This window comes from Oncorhynchus tshawytscha, linkage group LG33 (genome assembly GCF_018296145.1).
Source record: "Oncorhynchus tshawytscha isolate Ot180627B linkage group LG33, Otsh_v2.0, whole genome shotgun sequence".
NCBI classification, from domain to species: domain Eukaryota; kingdom Metazoa; phylum Chordata; class Actinopteri; order Salmoniformes; family Salmonidae; genus Oncorhynchus; species Oncorhynchus tshawytscha.
This window is the reverse complement of record NC_056461.1, coordinates 40,218,333-40,230,729: the sequence shown is the minus strand read 5'-3', so window position 1 is coordinate 40,230,729 and position 12,397 is coordinate 40,218,333. Positions and strand designations below refer to the sequence as shown.

Here is a 12,397-nt window from a genome sequence, read left to right as displayed (position 1 = left end):
GTGAGATTAGATAAAGACAAAAGTTATACTTATCACTCGTGGAGATATCAGGAGTCCTCTAGCTGTAGAATGAAGCATAAAAGTAGCGTATTACTGTAATTGTAACGTCTGCTTCCAACTCACACTCTCAAACACGTAGATCCACCGAACGCAGCTACCTTTCCAGCCCATTTTCCTGTTCACACACCTGCATGTCATTCATCACACACTATTTAGTTCAGTTCCTTTGCACTCCATCATTGTGAGGTATTGTTTGTTTTGTGACACACTTCTATTCAGAGCTCTGTTTTTCCTGTAGTCTATTCCTCCAGTGTATGATAGTTTTTGCCTGCCTCACTAACGACGCCTTTTGCCTATTCCCTGCCTGTACCTCAGCCTATCGGATTTCCTGTTATGAACCTATTGTCTGATCTCCCAGATGACGTTACTAGCCTTTTCCCTGCCTGTACTGTTGCCTTGTCGGACCCCCTGTTTATGACCTTCTGCCTGCCCCTGGACCCAGCTACCTGCCTCCTCCTGTGGTCCTTTACCAATAAACACCTGCTTCACCCTGCGCTTGAAACCAGCTCTCTGTCTCCCATCGTGTTCATTACACTAACACATTAAAGGTTACCCCCAGCACTGGTCATTACACAGTACTTGCTTTGTTACAGCATTTAGATGACAGTAGGTTTACTGCAATATGATAAACAGTAACTTACTTACCAATGAGCTGCTTGCATCCATGAGATCAAAAGTCTAGTTTTAACCATGTTTTGAAACTATACTGTACATTTACATTGACCTTGTTTACACATGTGGAGTAAACAAGTTTATATTTTGGGTTTTGATGGGGCACGGCACTTCTGATGGGGCACGGCACTTCTGATGGGGCACGGCACTTCTGATGGGGCACGGCACTTCTGATGGGGCACGGCACTTCTGATGGGGCACGGCCTTGAACTAAGCTCATGGGGCATTTATAAATTATAATCTTCAAGAATCCACAGCTAATATATGATTCATTTCAAAGTAAAATAATGATGTACCAATTCTGGATTGCCCCTTTAAGGGTTAAACTGCAGGTATGAAAACGTATCAAATGTGATTTGATGACATCAGTCTTATTTGAGTGAAGTGATATTTCAAATGAAGATATGATTGTTGCTGTCTGAATGTGGTGTAGTCTCTTCGTTCACAGCACATTCAGTATATGGGAACAAAAACAAACTACCAGACAGCAAAAACAAGTGTGAAAGTTTATTGTTTACCATATTGAATAATGAAATGTAAAAAACATATCAGATCTGGGGCTCAACATCTGCATGGCCAGATGACGTTTCGGCCAATGGCTTCCTTCATAGGTGAGAGAACAGGAGATGTATGCAGTAATAATGCCCCCTGTGTGATTTTATAAGCGGCAGGCTGCCTGAGTGCCTGTCAGCAGGCTATGGGGTGGATGCAGGGTTTGTGATGTGCGTTGGACTGCCCTCGGTTGGTCCACTTGGCCAGGAAAGCCCTGATCTCCTTGGTACGGATGCAGTAGATGAAGGGGTTGACTAGGGGTGGCAGCAGACTGTAGAATAAGAAGAATACTTTATTCACACACACACACACACACACACACACACACACACACACACACACACACACACACACACACACACACACACACACACACACACACACACACACACACACACACACACAGGAGCAATGGGCAGCTACTAGTGTAGTGCCCAGTGAGGCATTTAGGGGTTAATTGCCTTGCTCAAAGGCACAACAGCAGGTGATGGCATCTAGGACACAGACACCAGCAACCCACCACTCCCAACCACATTTTTCCCTGGCAAACATGGGATTCAAACTGACAACCTTCTGGTTGCTGGCCCGCTTCTCTAACCTCTAAGCTACCTGCCTGTAGAGCAGGGTTAGGCCGAGAACTAAGTCCTGGCTAATGGAGAAGTTGATGACGCTGCTGGTATAGACACAGCACCGGGGGACGTAGTACGGAGAGATGATACACAGCTGAGAACTACAGGTGGAGAAGTCTTCCACCAACTCTGGATGCCAGGGGGGAGAAGGGAGAGGGCAAGAAAGGGACAGGGATAGGAGGGGAGACAGGAGGGGAGGGGGAGAAACAGAGAGGGGGGCAGGACGGGAGGGGAGAGGGGGACAGGAGGGGAGGGAAGAAAGGGAGAGAGGGACAGGAATGAAGGGGAGGGGGAGAAACAGAGAGGGGGCAGGACGGGAGGGGAGAGGGGGACAGGGACAGGAATGAAGGGGAGCGGGAGAAAGAGACAGGAGGGGGAGAGAGGGACAGAAGGGGTTTATTTCAGACGGGGGAGCGCCTGGATGGATAGCTGTTTTTGGGATAAGTGCACAACGTCAGTGGTAGTAATGATCTGACAAAATAGCCAGATCATTCCACACTTTTGCATCGCCCGGCCCGGGACTTGAACTAGCAACCTTTGGGTTCCCAGCCCAACTCTCTAATCTGTGGTCTACCTACCTGTGTAAAAGGGTGAGGCCGATGCGGAGGTCAGGGGTCATGGTCAGGTTGGGGTTGATGGGTGTAGCGTTCACTACGAAGCGGGGGATGTAGTAAATAAGGATGATACAGCCCTGAGTAGCACAGGTAGAGAAGGTCTTCACCCTGCCCTGGGTTAGAGAGGGGAGAATAGTGGGTTAGAGGAAAGGTTTAGTTTAGATAAGAATGACACAGCCCTGAGGAGCAGGTAGAGAAGGTCTGCAGCCTGCCCTGGGTTAGAGAGAGGAAAGTGTTCTCAGTGGGTTAGGGTTAGTAGAGAGTGGTTAAAATTACAGACAGAGACAGGACAGGACAAGCAATGTGTTATTTAAAGTTGAAATGGTGAACCTGGCAGTCCAGGTTTAATGCAGAGGAGGCTCCTCAGATGAGGATGGGAAGGAACATACTCCTCAGTTAATTTCTAAAAATAAAATAGTGAAACATAAAAAAGTTATAATTTTTAGATAAAACTGTAGTAAATATATTCACGTCAGCAAATATTTGATTACAGCAGACTGTTTTATAATGAAGGTCTACAGTAGCCTCAACAACACTTTGTAGGGTAGCACCATGGTGTAGCTGGAGGATGGCTAGTTTCCGTCCTCCTTTGGGTACATTGACTTCAGTACAAAATCTAGGAGGCTCATGGTTCTCACTTCCTTCCATAGAGTTACACAGTAATTATGACAACTCCTGGAGGAAGTCCTCTTGCAGCATGAACTGACATTGTCCACCAAATCAAAGGATCAGAGAATGAATCTAGTACTGAAAGCATAAGCTACAGCTAGTGAGCGCTGTAGCGCATAAAATGTGGTGTGTAGTGGACTCAAAGAGAAAGATAGACAATACTTGAGCAGTTTTGAACTAATGAAGGAGAAGCAAGAAAGAGAGCAAACTATATTTCATTGTATTTTTTTCACTTTCACTTATTTAGCTAGCAAATGCGTCTAGCTAGTTTAGCCTACTCAAACACCCAGCTCAAACAAAGAGAGATCCTATGTTAGCTAGCTGGCTATGGCTATCCAACACTGGCACTCTTCCAAGTCAATGTAACCTTTTGATCTTATTAATTTATTGCCACCCGGTCCCTCCGATGTAACTGCTAAACTGCTTGCTGACTGTAGACTGTAGTGCATGATTGTACCGGGTTTACTAGCGTGTGAAATCTAGTAGCTATGTTGACTATGACATGAGCTAATATGGTGACAATTATGTAGGCGGTGTGTAGTAGTTAATGGTTATCAAATGAAGGGTGGCTTGGAATTTTTTTTCCCGTCTGGTCACAGACAGCTGATGTGTTGTGCAAGTGAAGGGAAAGGGTGAGAGGAAGAGAGCATGTAGATGCGAGAAGGAATTATACAACAAGCAAAGTGATCATGCTGTTTGTATGTGGCTGCTATGAAAGTGATCTGTGTTTGCGTGTGATCAGGGATGTATTCATTACGTAGATTCTGTTGAAAAACATATATTAAAAGGAAGTAAATGGAACGAAATGGGGATAAACATGGCTGAACTTCTCCAATATAAACTCTTGTTTACAATTGTTGGACTAATGATTACACCCTAGATCAACTAGACGCAGGCAAGAGTGTGCAAGGTGGTATTGAATGCCACTGTCAGCTTGATTACTCCAATTTCTCTCGACCTGTGTAAACTTTCATTCATAGGCTATGTGGTAGCAACCTCCTGTTGGGTATAGGGAAAATTAGAGTATCATGTGTAGTAGCCTAAACCTTATGTTATGTTGAGCTCATAATAGAAGACCATGCTCATAAACATTTAGTGGTGGGGTCACACACCCTCCTCTTCACGCACCCCTCTTCACACACCCCTCCTTACCCCTCCTCCAAACCAGCCCCCTGCACCCCATACCCCTCCTTACCCCTCCTCACACACACCCCTCCTTACCCCTTCTCCCACCCAGCCCCCTGCACTCCCCACCCCTTCTCCCACCCAGCCCCCTGCATCACCCACCCCTCCTCCCCATGCACACCCCACCCTCACACTCCACACCTCCGGAATTCTGACCTGTGCGTTAGCCATGCACACCCCACCCTCACACTCCACACCTCCAGAATTCTGACCTGTGCGTTAGCCATGCACACCCCACCCTCACACTCCACACCTCCAGAATTCTGACCTGTGCGTTAGCCATGCACACCCCACACCTCCTGAATTCTGACCTGTGCGTTAGCCATGCGCATCACGCTGACGATGATGTTGACGTAGGAGAAGACGATGAAGCTGAAGGGGAGGAAGAGGACGAACATGGATAGTGAGACGGATACTGTGCTCTGGGACGAGATGTCAGCACACGACAGCCTGTTGAGTGAGTGAGTGAGTGGTTGGTTGGTTGATTGGTTGGTTGACTGAATTTATTTGATCATTTAAAAAAAATACATATAGTATATATACATCAAGTATAATACAGTAAAGTAACTAGGAGTCAAAAGTAGTGCACTTTAAAGAGAATAGGGAGCAATTTGGGATGCGGGCACTGACTGGTTCATTGACACGGTGTTGCAGTAGAAGTGGATGATGCGGTTGGGCCCACAGAAAGGCATCTGGGATGTCTGGATGGTGGTGATGCCTGGTACTATCATGGCTGACACCCAGGACAGGGCTGTTAGGAGAGACATGGTCCTGTTGGTCATCAGCTGTGTGTACCTGGTAGAGAGGGAGGAAGGGGGAGAGATGGGTGGGAGAGGGGGTGAGGGGGGAGAGGGGTGGGAGAGGGGGGAGAGATGGGTGGGATAGGGGATGAGAAAGAGAGAAAGAGACAGAGTTATCTGTGAGTTGCCTTCTGTAAAAGGTTGGTCGTTATCATATGAACACCTGAGAGGGAAATACAGGGAGTTACAGGTAGATATATCTACAGGAGACTGAACAAGAATATAAATGCAAAATGCAACAATTTCAAAAATGTTACATATAAGGAAATGAATCAATTGAAATAAATTCATTTGGCCCTAATCTCTTATTTTCACATGACTGGGCAGGGGCACAGCCACGGGTGGGCATAGGAGGGCATTGGCCCACCCACTTGGGAGTCAAGTCCACCCACTGGGGAGGCAGGCCCAGCCAATCAGAATATGTTTTTCATCACGAAAGGGCTTTATTACAGACAGAAATACTCCTCAGTTTCATCAGTTGTCTTGGTGGCTGGTCTCAGACGATCTCGTAGGTGAAGAAGCTGGATGTGGAGGTTCTGAGTTGGCGTGGTTATACCTGGTCTGTGTTTGTGAGGACGGTTAGACGTAATTCCAAATTCTCTAAAACAACTTTGTAGATGCCTTATCGTAGAGAAAATAACAATCAATTCTATGGCAACAGCTCTGGTGTAAATTCCTGCAGTAAGCATGCCAATTGCACACTCCCTCAAAACTTGAGACATCTGCGGCATTGTGCTGTGTGACAAAGCTGCACATCATAGAGTGACCTTATATGGTCCCCAGCACAATATGCACCTGTGTAATGATCATGCTGTTTAATCAGCTTCCTGATATGCCACACCTGTCAGGTGGATGGATTGTCTTGGCAAAGATGAAATGCTTACCAAATGGGATATAAACACATTTGTGCACAAAATATGAGAGAGATAAGCTTTTTGTGCGCGCTCTCCATAGCAGATGTGAGCAAGACCTTTAAACAGCTCAACATTCATAAGGCTGCGGGGCCAGACAGATTACCAGGACGTGTACTCAGAGCATGCACGGACCAACTGGCAAGTGTCTTCACTGACATTTTCAACCTCTCCCTGACCGAGTCTGTATTACCTACATGTTTCAAGCAGACCACCATAATCCCTGTGCCCAAGATAGCGAAGGTAGCAAGCCTAAATGACTACTGCCCCGTAGAACACACGTCGGTAGCCATGAAGTGCTTTGAAAGGCTGGTCATGACTCACATCAACACCATCATCAAAGAAACCCTAGACCCACTCCAATTCACTTACTGCCCCAACAGATCCACAGATTACGCAATCTCAATCACACTCCACACTGCCCTTTCCCACCTGGACAAAAGGAACACCGACATTTTGTGAGAATACTGTTCATTGACCACAGCTAAGCGTTCAACATCATAGTGCCCACAAAGCTCATCACTAAGCTAAGTACCCTGGGACTAAATACAACACTCTAAAACTGGATCCTGGACTTCCTGATTGGCCGCACACAGGTGGTCATCTGCAACAACAGATCTGCATTGCTGATCCTCAACACTGGGGCCCCTCAGGAGCCCCTCAGGGGTGCGTGCTCAGTCCCCTCCTGTACTCCCTGTTCACCCATGACTGCGTGGCCAAGCACGACTCCAACACCATCATTAAGTTTGCTGACAACACAACAGTGGTCTGAATCCCAACAACAATGAGACAGCCTACAGGGAGGAGGTCAGAGACCTGGCAGTGTCGTGCCAAGACAACAATCTTTCCCTAAATGTGAGCAAGACAAATGAGCTAATCATTGACTGTAGTAAAAGGAGGGCTGAACAGGCCCCCATTAACATCACCAACAAACGATCATGGTCCAAACACACCAAGACAGTCTTGAAGAGGGCATGACAACACCTTTTCCCCCTCAGGAGACTGAAAAGATTTGGCATGGCTCTCCAGATCCTCAAGAAGTACTACAGCTGCAGCATCGAGAGCATCCTGACCGGTTGCATCACTGCCTGGTATGTTAACTGCTCGGCATCCGACAATAAGGCGCTAGAGAAGGTAGTGCGTACGGCCCAGTACATCACTGGGGCCAAGCTTCCTGCCATCCAGGACCTCTATACCAGGTGGTGTCAGAGGAAGGCCCTGAAAATGGTCAAAGTATAGACAATTAACAGTAAGGACCAGCTGTTGTCCCATGCAGTGAATCTGTTATACATTGTGTTTGTATGGGCTAATAACAGTAAGGCCAAAACTATTTTATCATCACATAAAAAAAGATTTAAAAAATACGTTTCAAGGGGTCTTAAAATTCAAAATCAAACAGTAAATTGATCCTTGGTATGACCTTCTGAAAACAATACGATATAGCTCAGACAGGATTTATACTCTTATGAGTTAAGGTTAGGGTTAGGTACAGTGAGGGAAAAAAGCATTTGATCCCCTGCTGATTTTGTACATTTGCCCACTGACAAAGAAATGATCAGTCTATAATTTTAATGGTAGGTTTATTTGAACATTGAGAGACAGAATAACAACAGAAAATCCAGAAAAACGCATGTCAAAAATGTTATAAATTGATTTGCATTTTAATGAGGGAAATAAGTATTTGACCCCTCTGCAAAACATGACTTAGTACTTGGTGGCAAAACCCTTGTTAGCAATCACAGAGGTCAGATGTTTCAGACTCAGTTTCTTGTAGTTGGCCACCAGGTTTGCACACATCTCAGGAGGGATTTTGTCCCACTCCTCTTTGCAGATCTTCTCCCAGTCATTAAGGTTTCGAGGCTGACGTTTGGCAACTAGAACAGTCAGCTCCCTCCACAGATTTTCTATGGGATTAAGGTCTAGTCTAGAGACTGGCTAGGCCACTCCAGGACCTTAATGTGCTTCTTCTTGAGCCACTCCTTTGTTGCCTTGGCCGTGTGTTTTGGGTCATTGTCATGCTGGAATACCCATCCACGACCCATTTTCAATGCCCTGGCTGAGGGAAGGAGGTTCTCACCCAAGATTTGACGGTATGTGGCCCCATCCATCGTTCCTTTGATGCGGTGAAGTTGTCCTGTCTCCTTAGCAGAAAAACACCCCCAAAGCATAATGTTTCCACCTCCATGTTTGACGGTGGGGGTGGTGTTCTTGGGGTCATAGGCATCATTCCTCCTCCTCCAAACAAGGCGAGTTGAGTTGATGCCAAAGAGCTCCATGTTGGTCTCATCTGACCACAACACTTTCACCTAGTTGTCCTCTGAATCATTCAGATGTTCATTGGCAAACTTCAGACGGGCATGTATATGTGCTTTCTTGAGCAGGGGGGACCTTGCGGGCGCTGCAGTATTTCAGTCCTTCACGGCGTAGTGTGTTACCAATTGTTTTCTTGGTGACTATGGTCCCAGTTGCCTTGAGATCATTGACAAGATCCTCCCGTGTAGTTCTGGGCTGATTCCTCACCGTTCTCATGATCATTGCAACTCCACTAGGTGAGATCTTGCATGGAGCCCCTGGCCGAGGGAGATTGACAGTTATTTTGTGTTTCTTCCATTTGCGAATAATCACCTTCTCACCAAGCTGCTTGGCGATGGTCTTGTAGCCCATTCCAGCCTTGTGTAGGTCTACAATCTTGTCCCTGACATCCTTGGAGAGCTCTTTGGTCTTGGCCATGGTGGAGAGTTTGGAATCTGATTGATTGATTGCTTCTGTGGACAGGTGTCTTTTATACAGGTAACAAGCTGAGATTAGGAGCACACTCTTAAAGGGAGTGCTCCTAATCTCAGGTCGTTACCTGTATAGATCCTTTTGTGACTAGGGGGCAGTATTTTCATTTTTTGAAAAATAACGTTCCCGTAGTAAACAGAATATTTTGTCAGGACAAGATGCTAGAATGCTGAATGGGCTATCAACCAGATTACTTTTTCTCCGTATTCCCCAAGGTGTCTACAGCCTTGTGACGTAGTTTTACGCATTTATGTTGAAGAATACCCGTAAGCGGCTACATTGCGCAACTGGTCACCTGATGGCTCCCAGAGTGAGTCTTGTGTAAAATACAGAGGTAGCCATTATTCCAATCGGTCCTACTGAAAAACCAATTGTCCCGGTGGTTATATTATCGAATAGATATTTGAAAAACACCTTGAGGATTGATTATAAAAAGGTTTGCCATGTTTTTGTCGATATTATGGAGCTAATTTGGAATGTTTTTTGGAGTTTTCGTGACTGCAATTTCTGGGCGATTTCTCAGCCAAACGTGAAGAACAAACAGATCTATTTCGCCTCCAAAAATAATATTTTTTGGAAAAAGGAACATTGGCTATCTAACTGGGAGTCTCGTGAGTGAAAACATCCGAAGCTCATCAAAGGTAAATTATTTAATTTGATTGCTTTTCTGATTTCCGTGACCAAGTTACCTGCTGCTAGCTGGACAAAATGCTATCCTAGGCTATTGATAAACTTACACAAATGCTTGTCTAGCTTTGGCTGTAAAGCATATTTTGAAATTCTGAGATGACAGGGTGATTAACAAAAGGCTAAGCTGTGTCTCAATATATTTCACTTGTGATTTTCATTAATAGGAATATTTTCTAGGAATATTTATGTCCGTTGCGTTATGCTAATTAGTATCAGTCGATGCTTACGCTCCCTCATGCAGGATGGGGAGTCACTAGAGGATAACAGACACCTGGGAGAAAGAAACATTTCTGATTGAGAGGGGGTCAAATACTTATTTCCCTCATTAAAATGCAAATCAATTTATACAATTTTTGACATGCATTTTTCTGGATTTTGTTGTTGTTATTCTGTCTTTCACTGTTCACAGAAACCTACAATTAAAATTATAGAAGGATCATTTCTTTGTCAGTGGGCAAATGTACAAAATCAGCAGGGGATCAAATACTTTCCCCCCTCACTGTAGAATAGATCTATGTTACCTGAGAGGGTAGTAGATAGCCAGGTATCGATCCAAAGCCATGGTCATCATGATGAGAGAGTTAGGGTTAGGGTTAGGTAGATCTATGTTACCTGAGAGGGAAGCAGATAGCCAGGTATCGGTCCATAGCCATGGTCATCATGATGAGAGAGGTGAGTGTTCCAAAGTAGTGGATGAATTGTTTCTGTATCAGACACGTATAGAAAGAGATGCCAGCGTCGTCCCACCAGTACCGAGCTATCACTTTGGGAAGGGACACCGTGCATACGCCTGGGACATGGACAAGCAGCACAACATTTCAACATTATTAAAGAAACATGAACCAATTGATGAGTGAATGTTTTGGTGCTATGCAGATTGGAGAACAGGCCACACATTTGAACAGGAAGTTCATGGTAACATGTCATTACAGACACACATTTTAACAGGATAACCTTTCTGTCTTGATGACTTCTGTCTCTTCTCTCTTCTGTCTGCCTATATCTGACAGAACCAGGCTGAGTATCTTACCTGTATCTGACAGAACCAGGCTGAGTATCTTACCTATATCTGACAGAACCAGGCTGGGTATCTTACCTATATCTGACAGTACCAGGCTGAGTATCTTACCTATATCTGACAGAACCAGGCTGAGTATCTTACCTATATCTGACAGAACCAGGCTGAGTATCTTACCTATATCTGACAGAACCAGGCTGAGTATCTTACCTGTATCTGACAGAACCAGGCTGAGTATCTTACCTATATCTGACAGAACCAGGCCAGGCTGAGTATCTTACCTATATCTAACAGAACGAGGCTGAGTATCTTACCTGTATCTGACAGAACGAGGCTGAGTATCTTACCTGTATCTGACAGAACCAGGCTGAGTATCTTACCTATATCTGACAGAACCAGGCTGAGTATCTTACCTATATCTGACAGTACCAGGCTGGGTATCTTACCTATATCTGACAGAACCAGGCTGAGTATCTTACCTATATCTGACAGTACCAGGCTGAGTATCTTACCTATATCTGGCAGAGCCAGGCTGAGTTTCTTACCTATATCTGGCAGAGCCAGGCTGAGTATCTTACCTATATCTGACAGAGCCAGGCTGAGCATGATGATGTACATGGGTTTCTGCAGGCTGCGCTCCAGGGCAAACAGCACCACCAGCAGGATGTTCCCCACCACCGTGATCACATAGACGAAGAAGAATAACCAGGCCACCAGCTGGTTGAAGGATGGATGGAGCCCCGGGAAGCCCACGATCACAAACTCTGACACACGCGTGTAGTTCTCATTCACCTCAAACATACTGTACTGGGGAAGGTGGTGGTGGTGGGGGGGGGGGTGGAGGAGGAGAGATAGATTATCTTGCAATCATTACCTCCCAAGTTAGAGAGAGAGATAATGAGTGAGAGAGAGAGAGCTACACAAGAGAGAGAGATAATGAGTGAGAGAGAGAGATAATGAGTGAGAGAGAGAGATACACAAGAGAGAGAGAGACACGAGAGAGAGAGTGATAATGAGTGAGAGAGAGAGATACACAAGAGAGAGAGACACGAGAGAGAGAGAGAGAGAGAGAGAGAGAGAGAGAGATGCTGAAGACTCAGGAGGATCCCTCTTCATCCTTACCTCCCAGGTTAGAGAGAGAGAGAGATACATGAGAGAGAGAGAGAGAGAGAGAGAGAGAGGGAGAGAGAGACAGAGATGCTGAAGACTCAGGAGGATCCCTCTTCATCCTTACCTCCCAGGTTAGAGAGAGAGAGACATATAAAGTGACATATATACAGCGTATATACAAAGAGAGAGATCCATCTATCCATCATGCTATATAAAGAGACCCTACATCCTCCATTCTTACTTCCACCTAAGATGGAGAGAGTAAGAGAGAGAGAGAGAGAAATATACATAAAAGAGAGAGAATCTGGTGACCCTCCATCTCTCCAACATTACCTCCACCTAAGATGGAGAGAGTAATGGAGAGATAGTTAGAGAGAGTTATATCAAAGAGAGAGATGTTGAAGACCCTGGAATATCTCTCTCTCGCTCTCTCGCTCTCGCTCTCTGTCCATCCTTACCTCCTTCCCAACCAGTGGCCCCAGAGGTGTGTGATGTTCGTCGCTTTGTAACTCCCAACTTTATAGCCAACATGCCCTCTGACAAGACAGCCAACAGCCAATCAGAGACCTCCACCCTGGTGATGTCATCATTGTCACATTACTCATGATGTCAATCACAGAACGTTTTCAACCCTGGCCACCCCTCTCTAGTGCTATGCATGTTCTTTATATGTTTTTTGTGTACAATAGTATGTGGACAGCCT

The 12,397-nt window shown here is 45.4% G+C and overlaps 1 protein-coding gene across 1 annotated transcript; it reads right to left on the bottom strand.

The window, feature by feature from the left end:
* Positions 1-1,226: 1,226 nt before the first annotated feature.
* Positions 1,227-11,387, bottom strand: LOC121841656 (olfactory receptor 10A4-like). The gene is made up of 6 exons (XM_042311429.1): positions 11,163-11,387; positions 10,179-10,356; positions 5,012-5,176; positions 4,693-4,831; positions 2,492-2,640; positions 1,227-1,555 (listed from the first exon to the last, which is right to left on the bottom strand). The coding sequence occupies exons 1-6, from the start codon at positions 11,383-11,385 to the stop codon at positions 1,420-1,422; spliced, it is 990 nt and encodes a 329-aa protein (XP_042167363.1). The 5' UTR covers positions 11,386-11,387; the 3' UTR covers positions 1,227-1,419.
* Between the last annotated feature and the right edge of the window lie 1,010 nt (positions 11,388-12,397).

Excerpts from the sequence above, each read along its gene's own strand:
- LOC121841656 (XM_042311429.1), bottom strand. The coding sequence starts at position 11,385 with ATGTTTGAGGTGAATGAGAACTACACGCGTGTGTCAGAGTTTGTGATC. Across the intron at positions 2,641-4,692 it reads TGCGCATGGCTAACGCACAG|GGCAGGGTGAAGACCTTCTC; the intron begins GTCAGAATTCAG and ends TCTCTAACCCAG. Across the intron at positions 1,556-2,491 it reads GGCCTCACCCTTTTACACAG|TCTGCTGCCACCCCTAGTCA; the intron begins GTAGGTAGACCA and ends CTTATTCTACAG.